The sequence below is a fragment of the Salminus brasiliensis genome, chromosome 9 (genome assembly GCF_030463535.1).
Source record: "Salminus brasiliensis chromosome 9, fSalBra1.hap2, whole genome shotgun sequence".
Classification (NCBI taxonomy): domain Eukaryota; kingdom Metazoa; phylum Chordata; class Actinopteri; order Characiformes; family Bryconidae; genus Salminus; species Salminus brasiliensis.
Window position 1 is genome coordinate 23,716,141 of NC_132886.1, and position 21,129 is coordinate 23,737,269.

The 21,129-nt window shown below is 39.8% G+C and overlaps 2 protein-coding genes across 2 annotated transcripts in view; both read left to right on the forward strand.

The window, feature by feature from the left end:
• The first annotated feature begins 5,087 nt into the window (after window positions 1-5,087).
• Window positions 5,088-13,570, forward strand: LOC140562351 (cellular tumor antigen p53-like). Its single transcript, XM_072687912.1, has 11 exons — window positions 5,088-5,266; window positions 6,942-7,091; window positions 7,647-7,707; window positions 7,867-8,079; window positions 8,581-8,767; window positions 9,411-9,523; window positions 9,711-9,820; window positions 10,396-10,520; window positions 11,863-11,963; window positions 12,067-12,170; window positions 12,764-13,570. Exons 2-11 carry the CDS (start codon window positions 7,012-7,014, stop codon window positions 12,858-12,860), a joined length of 1,191 nt encoding a protein of 396 aa, XP_072544013.1. The 5' UTR covers window positions 5,088-5,266; window positions 6,942-7,011; the 3' UTR covers window positions 12,861-13,570.
• Window positions 13,571-16,185: 2,615 nt separating this feature from the next.
• LOC140562350 (receptor-type tyrosine-protein phosphatase eta) overlaps window positions 16,186-21,129 on the forward strand; it is a 12,229-nt gene continuing 7,285 nt past the window's right edge. Inside the window, exons 1-2 of the mRNA XM_072687911.1 lie at window positions 16,186-16,634; window positions 20,146-20,391. Coding sequence (XP_072544012.1) covers window positions 16,583-16,634; window positions 20,146-20,391 — 298 coding nt within the window. The 5' untranslated portion in view covers window positions 16,186-16,582. The remainder of the gene's footprint in view (window positions 16,635-20,145; window positions 20,392-21,129) is intronic.

Consider the following 21,129-nt stretch of genomic DNA (forward strand, 5'->3'; position numbering starts at 1 on the left):
AAGGACAGCAGCGCAGCCTCTCGCGCTCCTTTCGGTGTACATGAGAGAGAGAGAGGGGGGGGGGGGGGGGGTGTAGGAGTGGATAGGAGGGTTTTGAGGGTGTGTGTATGTGTGTGTGAGGGGTGGGGGGTAGGGGATGGGTTCTGTGGTAAATCTTGGCAGTGGTACCGCTCCTCAGGTCCCGCTCGAGCTCGCTTGTGAAGCACGAGTCTGCCTTGACCTTAAGCGCCATTGGCTGCAGGAGTGAGGAGTGTATTATGTGGACATACAGTAAGAGCTCAGGGACAGGTGTGTGTTTCCAGGATAACAGTGCGGTTGTAAATCTGAGAAGAGCTCAAGAATTAAACACGAGAAAAATCCCATCAGAGGTTTTAGACACTTTTAGGATAACGCTTTAAGTTCTTTTATTTAATAGACATTTTGTACACTGTTCAATATAGACAAAACAATAAGCACAGACAATACATCAAAATATATCATTAAAATAAAACTATATATATATATAGTATATAAATATAATGAACTATAATGCAACTATATATACAACTAATATATATATATATATATATATATATATATATATAAATGTATTACATAAAATTATGTAATTATTAACGTTCAAGAAAAATGTAAAAGATACACACTTCATCACAACTACTATTTATATAAAAATCACTGACACACCAAAAAACGATAAAAACAAAAATAAGAAATATACAAAAACATTAGCATTGATGTCTAAGACTGTATAAATGGGGTGGGCAAGGCTATTTTAGGTGGTTCAAAGTCCATAAAGCAAATATATATGTGTAAATATCAGAAATAACCCAGAAAAGAGGCCTTTTAACATTTCATAAAACAGAAATAACATTGACATGATGAATGAGTAACCCAGCATACTGAACGAATGGTATAGGCACCCTGGATGGCCTTACTTGGTCATAAGGAAATCCTCAATTCCACCTTAAATGGTGCAGCAGTTACATTCTGCCGTCTGCAAAGTAATACACATAAGAAGCAAAGTTGCTGCATCTTTTAAGGTGGAACAGAACATTCTACTATAAATTCAGTGTCCATCAGAGCCTTCTTGCCCACAGCTATAAAACCATAACTGCTCGAATTACAAACTCATCTAATCGACCTCGACAGAGCAGCTAACCTTGGCTAGTAGCTAGCTAGCTAGGCTCCTTGGTTTGCTCAAATTTGGCTAAGGCTTGTTAACTAAATCGTTATATATCTTATATATCAATATATCATAACGTTGTGGTAATTGCTGTATTGTAAGGGAGGCCAATAGCAGCTAGAGAATCAGCTCTCATCACTGAGAGAAAGGGAAAGGGACAATAAGGCATTACAGTGTTTCGTAGGAAGGCAGTGGATTCAGTATACAGCTACATGTGCTCTAAAATAGACATTCAAACAAGGTTCAAAATGTAGGGTCAAAACACATGAGAGGTTAAGGGTCACAATCCCCACTCCCCCCCACATAGCTGTAACTTGAAGCCAATGGGACTTGACTGTTCTGACCTGCTTGCTATTGTCCATCTTTTCATCACTCATAAATCCCTTACTATTTTAGAACACATGCCAAAGGGGTCATACACTGAGCCAACCTCCCACCCCAACCCTCCTCCTCACTCCCCCCACTACTCCCCACACCCCATTTCCACATAAAAAGAAGATTAATCCTCCCCACACAACAGGTGTTCCTCAATTGTGGATCGTACCACTGCGGCCTGAGAACATGGGGGTGGTCTGGGGAGACGAGATTCGGTAAAGGTGGCTGCTGGAGGTTGGCCAGAGTTACAGTGTTAAAACATCTGGGCCAGTCCTGTCAATGTCACCTGCCGTTCCCACCCACATAACACCCTCCCATCTGACGCCACATTTTTTTTTCTGTCCTTCCTCTTTTCTTCTTGTCCATCGTCACTGTCCCCCTCCCTGTCCGGCCCTATGATTTGGCCGATTTGAGAAGGAGCAGATGAACCTGATACCAGTCAGCTGAAGTGAGGGCCCCAGCCAGTCATGTGCGCCTCACTCACTAAACCCAGAGAAACCCGATGCCACTCGTGGGTCTGCTGCGGCTTATCCACTTTGGGAATGCAGAATGTTGGCAGAACAATGCAAAAATGCTCTGCTTTCTGAGAAATACTAAAGATAATGCTAAGAAAGTGGAGCAAACAGCACAGTCACACTTCTCGTCTAGCATTTAGGCTTCAGGCAATTGTGGTTCAAATCTGAAAGTCACACTACAAGGTCAGAAGGTCAAGGAGACAGAATCGCGCTCGCTCCTTCACTCTCTGATTCATTTACACCAACAAAGAGGCCATGTGACCGCTAGTCAAACAGCTGACAGCTTTGGTCAGGTGATGGAAACATTTAATGAACGTCATAGAGAGCATCACAGGCGAATGTCATTTTATGTGTAAATCCTATTTTAAAAGCATGTTATTTGAACACTAATTCATAACTCAACATATTAAGGTTACATTTGTTGTCAGCAGAGATGCCCCATCTGATCTAATCAGATTATTTAGGACCACAATTACGATAAACTGAATTTTAAAAAATTAAAAAACAAACACAGAGCCATGCCCAATCATAAGGAGCATTTCAACCCAGACTGCTTTTTGAATAAAACACAGGGCAACCAGCCAGAACTGAGGTTATTTACACACACTATATGTCCAAAAGTTTGTGGACACCCCTTTTAATGAACGCATTCAGCTACTTTAAGTGGCACCCATTGCTGACACAGATGTGCAAAGCACACACACACACACACACACACACACACACACACACAGCTTGTCTAGTCCCTGTAGAGACGTATTGGCAATAGAATAGGACTCTCTGAAGCAGATACACTGTTGGCACTGTGCCTAGTTTTGATTTGACTTTCTAGCAAGTTGTCTCAGAAAGCTACAGTTCTTGTTAACTGCTATTTCTGAATTACATAACACACAGAGGAAACAGTTATCTTAAACTTCTCATAGCTTCTCCTGCTTTAATGGTCAGGGTGCTGAGCAGCTGCACAGAGGAGTCAGAGTATTTATAAAGCTGCATCACCCGACCGTCCCTAACGATGATTGTGAATAAGCCATAGCCTAACAATCTAATTAAAGCCTGATAAATGGCAGCATGGGTGAAGGTCACTTTATGCATAAAACAGCCATGCCAGACAATACTTTAAACCAGTGATTTAAACCAGTGTGTTCATTCTGTGAGTATATCTGCTAACCTGCTCTCTCTCTCTCTCTCTCTCTCTCATTATTATATTGTGTGTTTCAGTGAAGGTCTCTGGTACAGGAGGAAATAGCCTTCATCCCAAGAATTGCTCTTTGAGTGAGAAAATGTAGAAATGTAGGGGCAAGAAATGTGATGTGGCAGTATGTTGTACTCACTATTTAACATTAATACAGTATTCGCTTTAAAATACACAATCATTTCAATAAAAGGCAATAAACAGTAGAATCACAGTACATATTACAGTGCTATCAAAACATTAATACAGTCGTTTATTATATTTTCCAAATGAAGATGTTCATTACCTGGGGCAGGTGTGTGGAATCTGCAAAATTGAGCGTCCTTGCTCTGCACAGTGTACTGCGCTGAATGGTCATAATAAAATTTGCATGTGTTAATAGTTTACCCTTATGAAACCATAAAGTACCACACTGACATATTCATCTTGTTGCTGCCTTTGTTCTGGGAAAATGTGACACCATCACACTCAGAGTCTCCCTTCATTTGGGGGAGAACAACACTGAGCCCTTTGTGTTCACTTTAGAACAAACATTCATTGCTTCATTGCTGTGGTTGCCATGGTGTTTCTATGTAGTTGCTATGGTATAGCTAAATGGTTGCTGTGGAGTTGCTAAGTGTTTGCTGTGGTGTTTCTAGGTGATTGCTATGGTGTAGCTAAATGGTTGCTGTGGAGTTGCTTAGTGTTTGCTGTGGTGTTTCTAGGTGATTGCTATGGTGTAGCTAAATGGTTGCTGTGGAGTTGCTTAGTGTTTGCTGTGGTGTTTCGGGGTAGTTGCTATGGTGTATCTAAATGTTTTCTGTGGGATTGCTTAGTGATTTTTATGGTATTTCTAGGTAGTTGCTATGGTGTAGCTAAATGGTTGCTGTGGAGTTGCTTAGTGCTTGCTACTGTGTTTCTAAGTAGTTGATATGGTGTAGCTAAATGGTTGCTGTGGAGTGACTTAGTGTTTGCTGTGGTGTTTCGAGGTAGTTGCTATGGCATATCTAAATGGTTGCTGTGGGATTGCTTAGTTATTTTTATGGTGTTTCTAGGTAGTTGCTATAGTGTAGCTAAATGGTTGCTGTGGGATTGCTTAGTGATTTATATGGTGTTTCTAGGTAGTTGCTATGACATAGCTAAATGGTTGCTGTGGAGTTGCTAAGTGGTTGCTATGGAGTTTCTAGGTAGTTGCTATGATGTAGCTATATGGTTGCTTTGGAGTTACTTAGTGGTTGCAATGGTATCCTAGGTGGCTGCTGTGTTGTCTCTGGTGGTTGATAGGGTGTTACCAAGTGATTGCTGTGGGACTCTGTGACTGTTTGGTCGTTGCTGGTGTGTCGTTGTGACACAGGAAGAGACCTTCTGAACCCAAATGAATTCCTATGGATCAAATCCCAATATCAGAAAAGCTGTTTACACGCCTGACAACCCCACAGTCGGACCAGACCACAGTTGGAATGGTGTCTGTATCTAAAAAAAACTGTGGTGTGATTTAGCACAAATCCGGCAGGAAAATTATTTTAAAATAATAAAATAATAAAAATAAAAAGAATAATATAACTTGGATGGCAATATAGTTGAGTGTTGCAAAATCATGAGAAATAACAGAAAATGTAATGTCATACACAGTAATAACTGAACCAGGGGCATTTCCTTATCCTACTGAATATGGTTATTGAGCTGGACTCAACGTCCCCTCACTAAAGCACGCACAGGGTGTGTTTTTAAAGGCTGAAGGAGCCGCTCTGTGCTGCTCTGCGCCCCAGCGTTCAAAAACACGCGTAGGCCGGATCGACGCCTCTGGTTGGTGGAGTTAAATCCCGCCCACTCGGGGAAATCACCCCCTCACCCAGCGACACCGTGGAGGAGAGATTAATGCTAATTTAAGTTAACGAAGAAGCGCTTGGTAAAGTCTCAGGTCACTCACCAGCTCTCCCTCTGAGCGCGTTTCCCTGCAGAGAGAAAGCGGTGGGGCTGTGTGAGTGCTGGAGAGCGGAGCGGAGCGGAGCGGGAGGCGAGGTATCTAACTTCTGTGATTTGACTCGGTCAGGCTCCGCGTGCTCTGATGGCTAAGTCGGAAGTGAAGAGAGCAAGTTAGCTAGTGTGCTGTTTGGAAAGTCGCAGGCAAATGAGCAAACACTATAACCTTGTTGTTTTACAGCAGGGCATCGCTTCGCCTTTAGCTTTTTAAATCTGGAAATAAACTCGAGAGGTGAGGTTACTGAGCCAGCTTTGTTGCCGGACGGCCTTTCAGGCAGCGTGGGCCTGCAGGTCAGCAACAAAAGAGAAAGCACGGCCGTGTGTGCAGAGCTGGGAGGTGGGGTGACGCTCAGGCTACACTGTTTTTATAAAAGGGGGGAAATGACAATGTCTTGAGGGAAAAAGCTGTCGATATCCTGAATTCACTGCACTGCTAAACTGTTATCTTGTCTTGTGAGGTTTTGATGTACAAATCTCTGATTTGGCGGCTTTACTGTAGTCTGTTTACTTTCTCAAATGGCGCCCAACAAATTCACCCGACAGAAAAGCACATTTCTAAACACTGAAAGTCAGTAAGTTATTAAGCAGTTTCCATCTCAAAAAGAAAGTTTGAGAGGATTCCCTAAAAAATAAATTAAATTAATATATTAATAATAAAAAGTAATAAAAAAAATAATAAAATTAATAATTCATTGCTGAAATTAATATTTATAAATTTATCATTTTTAAACTTAAATTAATAATTTCTGTGCAGTCTTAGAAAACACACTGATCAGAATTGAATAATTGCTCACAATCAAATCATCAATATCCAACAGAAATTTAGATTTGACTGATATTTAGATCCAATATTTTACATATAAATCCATCACTGTCACGACAAAACCTTAATTATATTTCCAAATGACTATGTATGTATTCATTTATTTATTTATTTATCTTCTAACAGGACAAGTTGGCAAACCCTTTTTAACTTTCATTGGAAGTTAGTGTAAAGATTTTATTCCAAATCATTTTAAAGCATTTTTATTAGTCTGTTTTGATATTCTAACACAACTTAAGAAACAACTGACATAGTAAAGTTATATCAAACAGTGGTGAGGGGGCGAGAGAACCGGCAGAAATGGAGACGCATGGGACCCCGGTCAGATTTTCTGTTGCTGTGAATGGCTAAGTTGGTAAAATATGGCCTGACTTCTTTTAATATTCTAAATAAAAATACTTTTATTTCCGTCTTTAACGTTTAAAAGAACAAGGAAAAAAGGAAGGTAGTTTAAAGCAAGGGTTTGAGCCGTCCTGCAGGCCCCCCCTCCACCCGTAGTCTTATTGTTGCTTGTGTTTATAATATTTCAGAAAGATTTCTATTGAGACAAGTGCACAAGTCTGTAACTGATTAGTGCAGAGACTCCTGAAGTCAGTCCTCGAGACCCCATGCTCTGCATGTTTTTTGTCTTTTCTTCTTGAACACGCACAAGGAGCAGAGTGATTTCGCTAATAAGCCGGATCAGATGGGGGAAAGCACACAGTACTGCTTAGGACTGAAATTGGGAACCCTGGATTGTCACTTTCCCTAATCGGGTTCAAAATCTGCCTGGCCAAATCAAACTCTTTCTACATGTGAAACATTTCCCCTTCATTTTTACTACTACTATTTATTTTTTCTTCCATATGATGCTACTCTAATGATGTTTTCCGTCATGTCTCTTTTTCCCAGACCCTGCCACCTCCCTGTCTTCACTGTGCAGGTTTCTGATCCTGCTGGCTGACGGTGGAGGAGAGCAGTCATGAGTGACCTTGAGATTGGGGTGATGCCCATGAGCCAGGGCACTTTTGAGCAACTATGGGGAGACATAGGCTCTGACATGTAAGTTAACATAATGTGTATATTCTGAGATATATTCCCTTTGGCAGCTGAAAGCAGAGCATTCAAGTCGGAACCACAACGTGATCCTGTAGAACCTGCAGAGCTGATGCTTTTTGTTTGTTCCTTTCTGATAATTATTGGACAGTGTAAAGGAGGACTTAAATTAGCTTTAGGTCAGAATTTAGATAAATATTAAGTGTAGTAATAATAAATACAGGTTGCATTTTATTCAAAGTCAGATTACACCATAAATACCAGTTGAATGAGTGAATGTATTTAACAAACAGCTACTTGATGTGTATGTTCTTTTCCTGGACTCAAGACTAGACTGCACCACTGAAGCGGAGGCATTTTGTGGCATTTTCTGATACTGTTTTTTATATATATATATATATATATATATATATATATATATATATATATATATATATACACTTATACTTTTTTTTTATTTTATTTTTTTTAATTGAAGCCTTGATGTAATCGTTTTAAATCTTGCTCCTGTGAAATATCCAAGCACAGTAGTTCATGATATTTTCTGTGTTTTCCATTCAGGGGGCTCAATCACCTCATTGCAGAACTGCCCCGAGCAGACAGTGATGCCTGGCTCACTGCTGTGAGTTTTCCATCGTCCTGTTGGTTTAAGAAAAAAAAAATGTATTACTAGCCAGCTGATAATGATGACCCATTTGTTTCATTTCAGTAATAGTTCATTCCACTAGTGAAATCTGGAAACACTGTCACTATATTTTAATTTACACCACATTTTTAATAGGCTTTGCCTGATGGCAACTTCACTGAGAACTTTGATGAGCTGGAACTCTCGGAGGCCACAGGGAATGTCGCTGCTCCTGGTGAGATTTTGCCCTCTCTGGACAGTCTGCCCCCTCCAGCTGCAGTGGTACCAGCCACCAGTGACTACCCTGGAGAATATGGCTTTCATGTACGCTTCAACCAGTCCAGCACAGCAAAGTCTGCCATCTCCACAGTAAGTTATGAGGGTTTTATAAAATCTCTTAACAGAAATTTATTAATTATTTATTAATTATTAGTTGGACTTATGAGGGCTGAAATGATTGTGGTGTTCTTCTAAAATAATAGGACTGAATCAGTTGGTTAAGAAGACAGGGTTTTCACTTTAAATTTAAATTGAATTTATTTAAAATTAGCAGCTGTAAACAGAGGTGTCTGGTCAGAATCATATCACAGGAATAGAGGCTAGACAAATCAACACTTTGGATTTTAGACTTCACCAGTGACCAGGAGTATATGAACGAGATCTTGTTCTCCAAGTATGATAGATTAAATGTTATAGATTAATTGAGGACAGCTGTATAACCATGGTAATTGGCTATGATCTTGAGAATCCTGATCAACAACATCAGGACATAAGGGTTTGGCTTTTTTTCCCTCCTCTGTAGTGAAACATTTTCATAAAAGTGCTGTTTGTACCTAATGTACTTTGTCTCCCACTCATTCCTCCCTGCAGTATTCAACATTGTTGAATAAACTGTACTGCCAGCTGGCAAAGACCTGTCCGGTTGATGTTTTGGTGGAGAGGGAGCCCCCTCAGGGAGCAATCCTCAGGGCCACAGCTATCTACAAGAAACCTGACCACGTCTCCGAGGTGGTGCTGCGCTGCCCTCATCACCAGAGTGTTGCAGAAAATAACGAAGGTAGTAAAATGAATACTGACGTGCAGCTTGATTGTCTTTTTTTGGAAATCGGAACTAGTCCTCTGTAATTTGTGAGTTATTTATGATGGACTTGGAGCTCAAGGAGTTCAAATAAACCATGTATTATACCAGGTCTTGCTTGGTAGTACTCTTGAACAAAAGAGCAAATGCATGTTGTGATGTGGGTTTTATTTATTTATTTATTTTTATCTTTTTTATTATTTTTATTATTTCATTAGTAAGTTCTGAGGATCTTTAGGATCTTACAATACACTAATATGGTCATTTATGCTCCCTCTGATGTGCAAATGCATGCACAGACAGCTTGTCTAGTCCCTGTAGAGAAGTTTTGAGCAGCAGATGAGCATGGGCCTGTTAACGCCATGAATAAATTGCAGGTGAGCTGTGGGGCTTTGTTCTCTGGAATAATGGTTCTCCATGCAAAACATTCTAGTAGATCTAGTAGAAAACCTTTCCTGGACAGTAGAGAAGTTACTACAACAGAAATAGGATAAAACCCACATTCCACCAGTTGGTAAAGGTGCTGTAAAGGTCCTTAATTAATGATAATAAGGTCTTAACTAGTAACATTTTAGTTTTGGTTCTATGATTTATGTAATGGAAATTTCCCTTCCTTCCACAGGTGTTGTTCATCGTAGTCATCTGATCCGTGTGGAAGGCAGTCAAAGAGCTCAGTATCTTGAGGACCTAAACACTAAGAGGCAGAGTGTGACAGTGCCCTATGAAACACCTCAGGTAGTTTACACTGAGCTCTCTGCTGTCAAACTAGTTTTTTTTAGTCATCAGTGTTGAAAGATTTGGCTCAGGCTGTGCTGTTAAGACATGGCTGTTGACCTAGTTTAATGTTTTTAGGTTAACATGATGTTGTCATGCATTTGGTAATATTTTTCCTTTTGTTCTGCCTCTCATTCTACTCTTGCAGCTGGGTTCAGAGGGCACGACCATACTGTTAAACTACATGTGCAACAGCAGCTGTTTAGGTGGTATGAATCGCCGGCCGATTCTAACCATCATGACTTTGGAGACAAACGAGTAAGTCCCTCACCCCCCCACCCCCCCGCACTTCCTGTTTGCTTCCTATAATTCCTGGTGCTACACTACCCAGCTTCTAATATCCCAGATTCATGGGGCCTGTACACTGCCAAAACACAAAAAGAAGAGATTGAATCTTTGAATACATTTTATGAAACAAGACTTTGAAGAGAAATTCAAAATAAGAAATAATCCCTGGGTAATTGGCGGTCCAAATTGGGGAGGAAATGGTGAAAATCTGAATTTTTAAGTAATTTTTAATAAGAAATAATAAAAATAAAGGGTAGTTCAAATCGTAGTGCTTTTAATATTATGCAAATCTTGCGTTTTTGCTGTTGAAAGAATGTGTCATTCAAGACCAGACAGTTCTGTCTTACTACATGATCCATTTCTGAGAATTTGCTTGAAAGTGCAGATTTGACTCTGCATCTGAGGGATTTTGCCAGAAGTTTGTGACAGGAGAGTGATGACTATAAATCATCTAATGTGCATGTGACAATCGAGTTTATCATTTAGAACTTTTTTTTAACTCACTCGGGTTGATTCTTATTTTTGTGCTCGTGATGTTTTGTTAGCGGACACGTTTTGGGTCGACAGTGCTTTGAGGTCCGTGTTTGTGCCTGCCCTGGTCGAGACCGCAAAACCGAAGAAGAGAATCTTGAAAAGAAAACTGTGAAGACGGCCACGGGAGCTAAGAGAAGTAAGCAACGGTGACTGGGTGGTAGAACTGAACTAAGTACCTGCCGTTAGTAGAGTTCGGTTGCGGTAAACTGGAGTTTAGAATATGTTAACCAACCTCTTCTAAGATCAAGCTATAGAAGATGGAACACAGTTGGGCCTGCAGAGGCGTAGATGAAGCCAAGCTAATACAGTAATCCCTGAAGAAAGAGGGGGGTCTGTAAAGCTAATTGCAGTACTGTAGTTTGGTGACCTACAATAGACATTTACATTTATGGCATTTAGCAGATGCTCTTATCCAGAGCGACTTACAAAGTGATTTGCTATTTACCCAAGAAAAAACCTTAGCTAGTTAGAATAGACTAATAATTCAAAAGAAACCTCTAAGCTTAGACACCCATTACTAAACACAATACAATAAGACGACCGTAGTACTCTATTCATCCAAGTACTCTCGGAAGAGATGGGTCTTCAGTCTGCATTTGAAGACAGCAAGCGACTCGGCTGTTCGGACACCCAGGGGAAGCTCGTTCCACCACTTTGGTGCCAGGACAGAAAAAAGCCTGGACGCTTGTCTTCCGTGGATTTTGAGGGATGGCGGGTCGAACCGAGCCGTACTTGAAGCTCGAAGGGCTCTTGGTGCAGACCGGCTTTTGACCATTGCCATCAAGTACGGAGGGGCTGGTCCATTCTTGGCTTTGTAGGCCAGCGTCAGGGTTTTGAATCTGTTGCGGGCAGCTACAGGAAGCCAGTTAGACTGGCTTCCTGTCTAACTGGCTTCAATGTTGACTTCAATGTTGTTGTTTAGCTGAATTCTTTGGCATCCAACAGATATATATATAGCATGGGATAAATCTGTGCTTCTTTGATAGATAGCACACTGCTAACTGATGAGGTGCAGTTTAAGGGTCTAGTACTGATTAGCTACATTAGCCACATACAACTGGCACAACAGTATGATATTTATTTATTGTCTAAACTAATCTTCAACTAAAGTTCATATCACCTATTGGCTCAAATAACTAAGCAAGTCAGGTTCCCTTGGTGTACTAGGGTTCCCAAGTCCTGGATAATTGCTAGTCAAATCTGAAAACAGTTGGCATGAAGCCATGATATTACAAGACCATGCAAGTTCTGTGCTTACCACGGTTGTAACTGTTAAAGAAGGCGTGGCTTATATCCCTTTGGGGCATCAAATGAGGAAGCAAACAAACTGGGTTTTTTCAGCCAAGATAAGAAAGAGAAATGCATGCAGGCTCTACTTGCCAGGAATAATTATGTTTAATAATAAAACAATTCATGATTAAATGTAAATGAGCGAGGCAAACTTGTCTTTAACCCAGTTTCCACCCATTTCGCTTCAGAGTGTTCAGCTCTGGACTCTCAGCCCACCCCTGCTGCAGAGTCGTCCTGTAAGAAGATCAAGATTGATTCTGGTAGTGATGATGACGTCTTTGTTCTTCATGTGAGTGAAGTTCTTTCAGCAGCTTTCTTTATGGTTAATGACTGTCTGAGTAAGACTTATACAATTAATTGAAACTCTTCTCATGGGTCTTTTTGTTTTCTAGGTCCGAGGAAAAGAAAGATTCAACATGCTGAAGACAATAAACGACAGCTTGGAGCTGATGGACGCAATGCCTGCTGCAGATAAGGACAAGTACAAGCTGAAACGGTAAAAAGCTTTCTTTGGCGATTTGGTGCCGTAAAGTCAAAAGAAATGTAAAAATAGGTTTTATTTATTTACTTTTATTTATTTTCTTATTTTTGGCCATAGTTGTTTGCGTTTAGAACTAAGGGCTGCAGCAGGCTGTCCATGGATTCTTGAAGAATCTTTACAGTGGTTTGGAAAAGGAACTCTGATTACAGATTATATTATATTAGCTGGAATAAGACTGTTCTGATTCTTTATGTACTCCTATTGCGGTGCTGTAAATGCAGAAATCTGCAACTTTGAGCATTTAAAGTGTGTGTTTAATTAAGAAGAGAAAAACATAATTTTTCTAATTGCAATATTAACTGGCACACTATCCTATGTTGCCTAAAATATGCAGAATTCTACATAAAACACAGGTTATGTCAGACTTAATATCAGTCTTTTGTAAAAAGATCAAATTAAGGGGCAAGGATTTGTGTTTGGAGATGGCGCAATCCTTTACTGCTATTAGTTCTCTATTTATTTATTTTTGGTCCTTTAAATAAAGTGAAAGTTGACGTTTAAATTTGACTCTCTAAAAACCGCAGCAACATTATACTGTTTCTTTCTAGTGCGTCCAAAAGCTTCACCAAACAGGAGCAGGACCTCATACAGCGGACTACTGGCAAGAAGCTGCTTGTGAAGGACGAGAAGACGGACACTGACTGAACAAAGGCCAATTCTTTACTTTTCTATGTTTTGTATCACTATAAGCTTAACTTGTTGTATTGAGCATTTTTTTATTGTTTACTGTTCTGCTATCTCACTGCCCTACTGAAACCTGGAGCTCTGTTCGTTGTCTGGTTTTCCACTTTGATGTGCCACTGTTTTGCACCTCATTTCGAGGCAAAACCTTTGCTCCTTGGGAACAGGTGTTCTGCTGTGTAAGTCACAGATACTGTGGCATTGATTATCATGTATTAACTGTTGAGAGTTCGACCCCTGGTCAGTTCATAATTGTTTTGTTGAGTAGATGTTAAGAGGAAATTTCCATGTCTTTATCTTCTATTTTTGTCATTCCAGATCTTTTTTTTTTATATGACAAGTGTTTTTGTACTACTTCTAATGTGTGCTTTATTTTTTTGAATGTGAAAAAACTCATGGATCTCTGTTGTAACTTCCTCTGGCTCAATGCAATGTGGAGAATATGGGGGGGGGGGGGGTTAACACTTTATTTCTATTAAGATGACAAGAATTATTGCTTTGCACTTACACCTTTGTCTCTCTCCTTGTATTGTCGCTTTGCGTTTGCCGCGCGGTTTCATTTGAGGTTGGAACTGAGGGGAAGTAGCAGCAAGAGGAGTGTGGTTAAGATGCGCTGTATTTTCTATAACATGCAAAAACAAAAAACTTTTGATAAAGGCTATTTTTAAAACTAACTATGGTCTCCTCTTCATCTTCTGCGTTGGTGTTAGTTATCTTCTAACCCCAGTCCTCGGACCTGATGCAGTACTTGTGCATATTTGAGCTTTTCCTGCCCTAGCTTATCTAAGTCAATGCAGGAAGATGTTTTTCTTTTATTCAGAGCAGGAAAACCATGAAAGAACACAGGATCATGCTGCCAGAACTGAAAACCACTAAATTCACTGTGGTATAAAATAGGAATAGGAAATTGGATCAAAGAACGCTTTGTATATGTCGCATGTCCTGATGCCTGAAATATTGTTTTATGAGGTTTCAGCCCGATTTGTAAATGTGTTTTGAAAGTTGAGTTGGATCATAAATCTGGCCCAACTAGGGTTTCTGGTTTTATTGTGGGCTATGGGCATCCTGGGCAATCGCAGGTGCTCTAGGTTTGGGACTAATCTTATGTCTTCATGCAATCTCTCGAACATAAGTGCTTTCAAGGTCTTTGGCAGCAGCCCCTAATGTCTCTTATTGCTGTATGACCAAAAACCATAATATTTTAATAATTAGGCAGCAAAATATGAATAAACTGAAAGACCATACATTAGGAAATTGCTTTGCAAAAGTATAATAATGTAGCACCAATGTTAGGCCCTCAATGTGAATGTAATATAGTATTCAGAACCTATTGTGCAGTCCTAAGTAACATGGGAATAATCACTGGATTCAGCTAGCCAGACTACCTTTACTCAACTGTTTCCTAAATATCTGGACTAAGTATAAACTTCCAAATTTGCATTGCTCTTCAAAGTTGTGAAGATACCCACCAGAGCAGCAGAATGCTTCACATCTATGCTCCGATGTGTTTTTTTTTTTGTTTTTTTTTTTTGTAGTTTTATTAAAACATCAATGGGTTGTTTACAAAAAAATAAATTCATGCAAATGAGGGGACTTATGTGGTCATTGAATGACGACAATAAACTGAAATGCTGCTCTGTTTTTGTGTTCCCACCCCAACTGCTCCTTAAATAGACTGTTTGTTCCAGCTTTGCTGCTTTTCCATGTTGTTGACTAAATGCAAATGAAGAACTGATAAGTATTTCCCTGTTCTGTTGGCACTAGGGATCATACTCAACACAAGCATACGAGCACAAACCAGTCACAGCTTTGCTAAACAGTAGTTCGTCTGTTTTCAAAGCTATATGTAGTGCTTCTCGTCTAATAAATAAGGACATCTTGCTCAGACAGTTCACAGGATGTTTCTGCTGGGGCCTCTGTTTTTAGCAGGTAAGTTTCTCAGCACTTTACTGACTTTGTGAATAAACTCTAATGTGAGTTTGGGTTAGTCTGCTTAACAGACAGGAAAAGAAATTACTGAGTGTGCTTTGGTACCAGATACCACAGGATACCTTCAGAGGTCTTGTGGAGTCCATGCCTCAAATGGTCAGATCTGTTGTGGCAGCACATGGGAGACCTACTCAATATTAGTCATATAAAAGTGGTGTTAATTTAATGGCTCATCAGTGTGAAAGTTAACAACTAAAACGTATTTGAGTACAAAGTTATCACTGAAAACATATTTAGATTTAAGTACATGTAACTAAGCAAAGTAAAATCACTAAATGTTTTTTTGTTACGTGGACAGTTTAGCATAATCACTAATATCCAAAACCAGGTGTAAGTACCTAGTAGGTCAGATACATTTTGTGATTTAATGTCACTTGCCATTGGTTTTTTAGCTCTGAGAAATAGTCAGGAAAAAGATTCAGCACCTAAAATAGACTTTAAATGAAAAATTCTCAATAGTTTATTAGATATGGAAGATATTATTTAAAAGAGAAAGCAAATTGATTTTCTGCATTATTTAATAAAAAATGTTCAGAGAGGTTTGAAATGAGACTGTATGTCGTAGAGAAACGTTTTAATTCAGATATTTTTCTATATTTTAAGGCATTTTTATATTTGCTTCCATTTAAAACTTTTCTTTCAGAAATGGCAAAACCTTTGTGAAACATTAAATACAGCAACCACAATAATTTAAAATAAACTAATGTGCAAAAAGTACAGCTTGCAAAACAAAAAAGGGCCTGTTGAGAATCTTGCAGCGTTCACTGTTTATCCATTCTATGGTTCCTGGAATACTTTGTTTTTGCTATATTTGCATAAACAAAAGGCCACAGTCATACAGCCTGGCCTTAAAAATATTTGCATATGCTATTCATTTACTAGCTATTCACACCATCTTCAAATGAACACTGATGATGACTATAAACAAACTCTGACCACGATAATTATCTAATGTTATTCATTCTGTCTTACCCACTGTCTCTTTAGTGGTGTCTGTGATCTGGGCAAAGGAGGACTACTTTCCTATTCAGCTCAATAACACATGGGACAATGCCAGGAACTACTGTCAGGTCTGTTACAAAGACCTGACCACGATCACCCCAGGAAACGCCGATATCATCATTCAGAAAGTCATTGCTCTGAATCTCTCCTCGGCCTACTGGATTGGGCTTCGCCAGAACCTTAGCGGGTCCATTCCATGGTCTCAGTGGTCTAATGGTGCCCCTGTTATCTACCAGAACTGGTATCCTGGTCGCCCGGTCCCAAAGAAACCAGATGTGTTTGTGCCAACATCTCCATTCCCATCTACTAGTACTGCTGGTACTACTAGCTCTACTGGTACTACTGCTACCACTGGTACTACTAGTACGTCTGGTACTACAAGCAGACCAACTGATGAGCAGGCGCGTTGTCCACAATTGGCGAGACTAATTGCTTGTATAAACGGATCAGATTACCTTGTCACTCCTATCACACAGTTCAACACGTCTGACTTTACCACTTCTAAAACATCTACACTCGTCACCAGTACCCCACTCAGAACCTCCTCTAATACGGTGCGCAGCACATCCTCGAGTACTACTACAGACCTTACCACCAGTGCCTCTACTAGTCTCATCACATCTACCAGCTACTCTACTGCCAAAACAGACTCTGACTATATTGAGGATTCGTGTGTGGCCTTGCTCAGCTTTGGCATGTGGAGAGAAAAGCATTGCTATGAAAACCTGCCATTCATCTGTTATGATGGTAAGGAGCAGCATTGTTTTTGTGTGGTTCTTGTTGTTTTTCTCCCATATGCTTGCCCAGGAAATTCTGTCGGACCCATCTCCAGATTCAAGCTACTTCTCTCAGATCTGGGTATACAGTTAGTTTTGATATAGGATGGGCAGACTGTTTCATAGACAGAGGTAGAGTCTACTCCCCGAACACAAAAACAGTCACCTTAAAAGTTTAAGGTGGTAGTAACTTCAGGCTCCTGCAGATATAGTGTATGTCTAGTTCGATGTGGAAACTGGTTGCAAAGCAGATGTTAATGATTTAGTTGTCTGTGCCAAAGGCCATAATGTGATTGCAGAATTTGTAGGTGTATCGAAGTAGAGACAAAACTGATGGACAGGGACTGTGACCGGTGGGTTTCACAGCTTATGAATGGAAATTGCTTCGTTTCCAGGCAAAAATTGACAGAAGTTAAAGCAAGGCCCCTCATAACCAGTTCCTAAAAGAACATTCTGCAGTGAACAAAGAGCAGTCAAAAGGTCTTTGCTGACTTCTGCTTAAGAATGATGAGATTTTCATGTAGACTGGGATTTTTGCCACTGCTGGTAGACCTGAATGACTGTAAGCATCAACACACCTATCTATCCATATATATATGGATAGATAGATAGATAGATAGATTTTATCCCTTTGAGTTTTAGCTTGCATCAAAAATTGCTGCAGCAAAAAACCCAATACGTTTTGATGAAGGCTTATTTTCCCTCTGAATGTCACTGAATCCTCTGAACTATGAAGTCAGTAAAGAGCAGAAATATGATACACTCTACAAGTTAATACTCTTTCACTTTTGATAAACATCATAAGACAGACAGCCCCCATGTCCCCAGTGTCTGTAGCTGCATTTGCATTAGTCCTATTCTTTTGGCAGTACTTCTGTACAGGGACTAAACAGCTGTGTCAGCAGTGAGTGCAACTTATAGCAGATGCGTACATTAATTAGAAGGGGTGTCCACAAACATTTGGACATGTAGTGTATTTGCTCATAACAAAGGATTCAGTGACATTTGGGGAAAATGTGCATGGGTCAAAACTACAGGGCATCAGTAGCAGCAATTTCCCAAAACACCAATTACAGGCTTGATGCCGACCACAGAATGCCGCGTGGTCGGCAGTTCTGTTGGTGTTTGGCCAAGCCCCTGTTGTCCAAGTGCTTATATCGTCATGTCTGTTGTGATATCTCCATCTTCACTGAGACACCATGTCATGTTGTAATTTAAACTGCCATTTATCAGTAATTTGTGCCAAATTTCATGATAAATTGACCAACAGAAATGCTACAAAATAGCTTGAAATACATTATATTTACTCTGGCTTCCATTGGCTGTTGCTACTTTGGATACACAAGGTTTTCCTCAAAAGTAACTACATGCTATGGTGATCTGACATGCTTCTGTAATAGTCTTATTTACAGAACCACACATTGATTAACTCTGTGTGGACACCAAAGTCACTGATGATAGGTTAACCATCTGCCTCCACAGTGACAGCCTGAAACACCAAAGTGGCAACAGGTCCTACAGATCCCCTTATACACTCACTGACTTATACACTAAAAGACCTAATATTTATTTACCTATTTAGTACTAGGTAGGATCTCCCCTGTCTTTCAGAATAAATAAATAATATTTGTATTAAATAAATGACAATACTTTTGCCCACTCTATGTGGGCAAAAGTATTGGGACACCTGCTCATTCATCATTTTTCCAAAATCAACGGTATTAAAAAAGAGTTTATCCTGCTTTTGTTGGAGTAACTGTCTTTACTGTCCAGGGAAGGCTTTCTACTAGATTTTGGAGCATTGCTGTGAGGATTTGATTGTTCCTTGTGGCATGAATTGCACAAGATGTTGGAAAAAATTACTTTACAAATGTGATATTGTTTAACTTATTTATTATTATTTATTATTTATTTATTTATTTACTTAGATTGTTAGCTAATTAGTGGACTGGCCATCCACCATAGTTCCAGTGTTCCTGCTGGAATGGACTAGTAGTACTACTTGACGTATAGCCTTGCGCTAATGATTCTGCCACAAAATATCCCCTAAATAATGGTAATTTACACTGTAAAAACATGTACCCACAAATGATACCAATGATGCAAGCAGTGGGCGTTCATTTGTGGATGTATCCAGTAGGATTTGGTGTGTGAATGATTATAAGACTAGATGTTTTAAGTGTGTTCTTCTTCAGAGCAGGTTATAGTGTTGTTTACACCACCTATGTTTTCTGCAACAGAAAAGAACTGATGTGAGTGTTGTCTGGATGTGTTGCCTAAAGCAGTGTGAAGGTTTGGTCCTGTGCTGCCGCCTGTGTGTAACATAATTATCACGTCACATGCCTCTGTATGTTTGATTAAAACCCTGCTGCTCCAACGGTTCACAACCTATTACTAGATGTACTCTACTCTGGATGAGCAAGCCTGGTATACAGCGTTCTTGTGCTTGCAATGTTGTGAAGTAGTGTTTCTCCAACCAGTGTTTCTCCTAGATGTTCCACATTCTAAAATGTGGGGTAGATCATCTGGGAGTCCCAGAAGGACCACTCTGAGAACTACTGTTTAAAAGTAGAGACACCACCTATTCAAAATCAGGCATAAACTAATGACTCAACTCTATGTGGGCAAAAGTATGGGGACACCTGCTCATTCATCATTTTTTCAAAATCAAGGCTCATTATTAAGAATGTATCCTGCTTTGTTTGAGTAACTGTCTTTACTGTCCAGGGAAGGCTTTCTACTAGATTTTGGAGCATTGCTGTGAGGATTTGATTGCATTCAGCAACAAGAAGTGTTGTTACGTGCTGTATATACAACTATATGTCAAAATGTTTGTGGACCTCTTCTAAGAATGCATTCAGCTACTTTAAGTTGCACCCATTGCTGACACAGATGCGCAAATGCATGCGCACACACACACAGCTTGTCCAGTCCCTGTAGAGAAGTATTGACATTGAATTGAATCTATTGGTACCATGTCTAATGTGTGTGGGCTAGAGGGTATAAAGCACCCCAGCATTGAGCTGTGTAGCAGTGGAACTGTGTTCTCTGTAAATGAGGGTTGTGCTCCAGTCAATACTTTTAGGAAGAGATGTGGAGTTGGGGATGAGTGGGGTGGTGATCATCCAACATCCTGACCTCACTAACGCTCTTGTCTCTGAATGCAATCAAAACCTTACAGCTAAACAAAATCTAGTAAAACGCCTTTCCTGCACAGTAGAGATAGGTACTCCAACAAAAGCAGGATAATCTTTTGTATACCCTTGAATTCAGAAGAAACAATGAATAAGCAGGTGTCCCAATACTTTTGTTCATATAGTCTATAATTTTTGCAATTTCTTAAGTGTAGAATCAAGCTGTATTTAAATTCCATTCATATATACAATTATTTCCTGTAGTGGTGTTTTTTAGATTCAGTGTTTCCCCACAATAACAATGCTTGTCACAGGCCAGCCCTCTCTTGTGCACTCGCTTGTCTGCAGAACTATTCAGTGGGGAGGTCAACGTGTCCAGTATGACGCATGGTGGAGGTGTTGTGAGCTGGGACAAAGCACCAGGAGTCAATGTAGATCACTACAGAGTGGAGCTGAGTAATGGGAACAAAAGCACTACCCCAAATGTTACCTTGGAGTTACAAAACCTGGTGCCAGGAAAACGCTACAAAGTCCAGATATTTCCTGTGAAGTGTGGCAGGGATCTTAACCCTTTGGACGCCACCTTCTACACCTGTGAGTAAAACGTTTAAAGATTTTCTCTGGGTTTAAATACCCTGGGGCACTTGTAAGAAGAGGACTGGGTCATTTTGTCTTCTGGCAAAAACAAATGTTTACATTTTCAGTATTGCACTTACACAATTTTTTCATGTAGTGTATAGAGTTTGCCATAGCTTTGCTACTGCTGGTCAAAGATGTAGGCTTAATTCCTGCTAAATGTGACACTAAGTACAGACAAATGGATCTAATGCTGATGAAACGGGCAGTCTGAGTTTTGAATGTTGGTCAGGGGTATAAGGTGTGAGTATAAACGCTATCATGTGTATAATATTACACTAGTATTGACTAATAGTAGTCTCTTAGTAAAAAATGTGATGGATTTTGGTATAAATACAGTTATTAAAGTTCAATTATCAATAGAGTGATTACTCAGATGACAATCAGTGAAAGCCAAAATCTGTGAATTTGAGAACAACTTTTAATCATAATTAACTGGCGCCCATATTGCTTACCTCACGTGTCTTAATTTATGCCATCTAGTGTTATACTGCCTGGCGTGACAGTGAGCTTTAATGTAACTGTAGTAGTAACAGACTAGTCTACAGTATATAAAAGCTGTTCCCTGGATGATATGGAACTTGTATAGCTTGCATTTCTGCAGTGTCACATTTATGTTTTCTGCTGTATCGTGCATTTGATTTTTCTGATTCTTGTATACTGGCTGTAGAAGACAGCATAAGCATGAGATGGCTG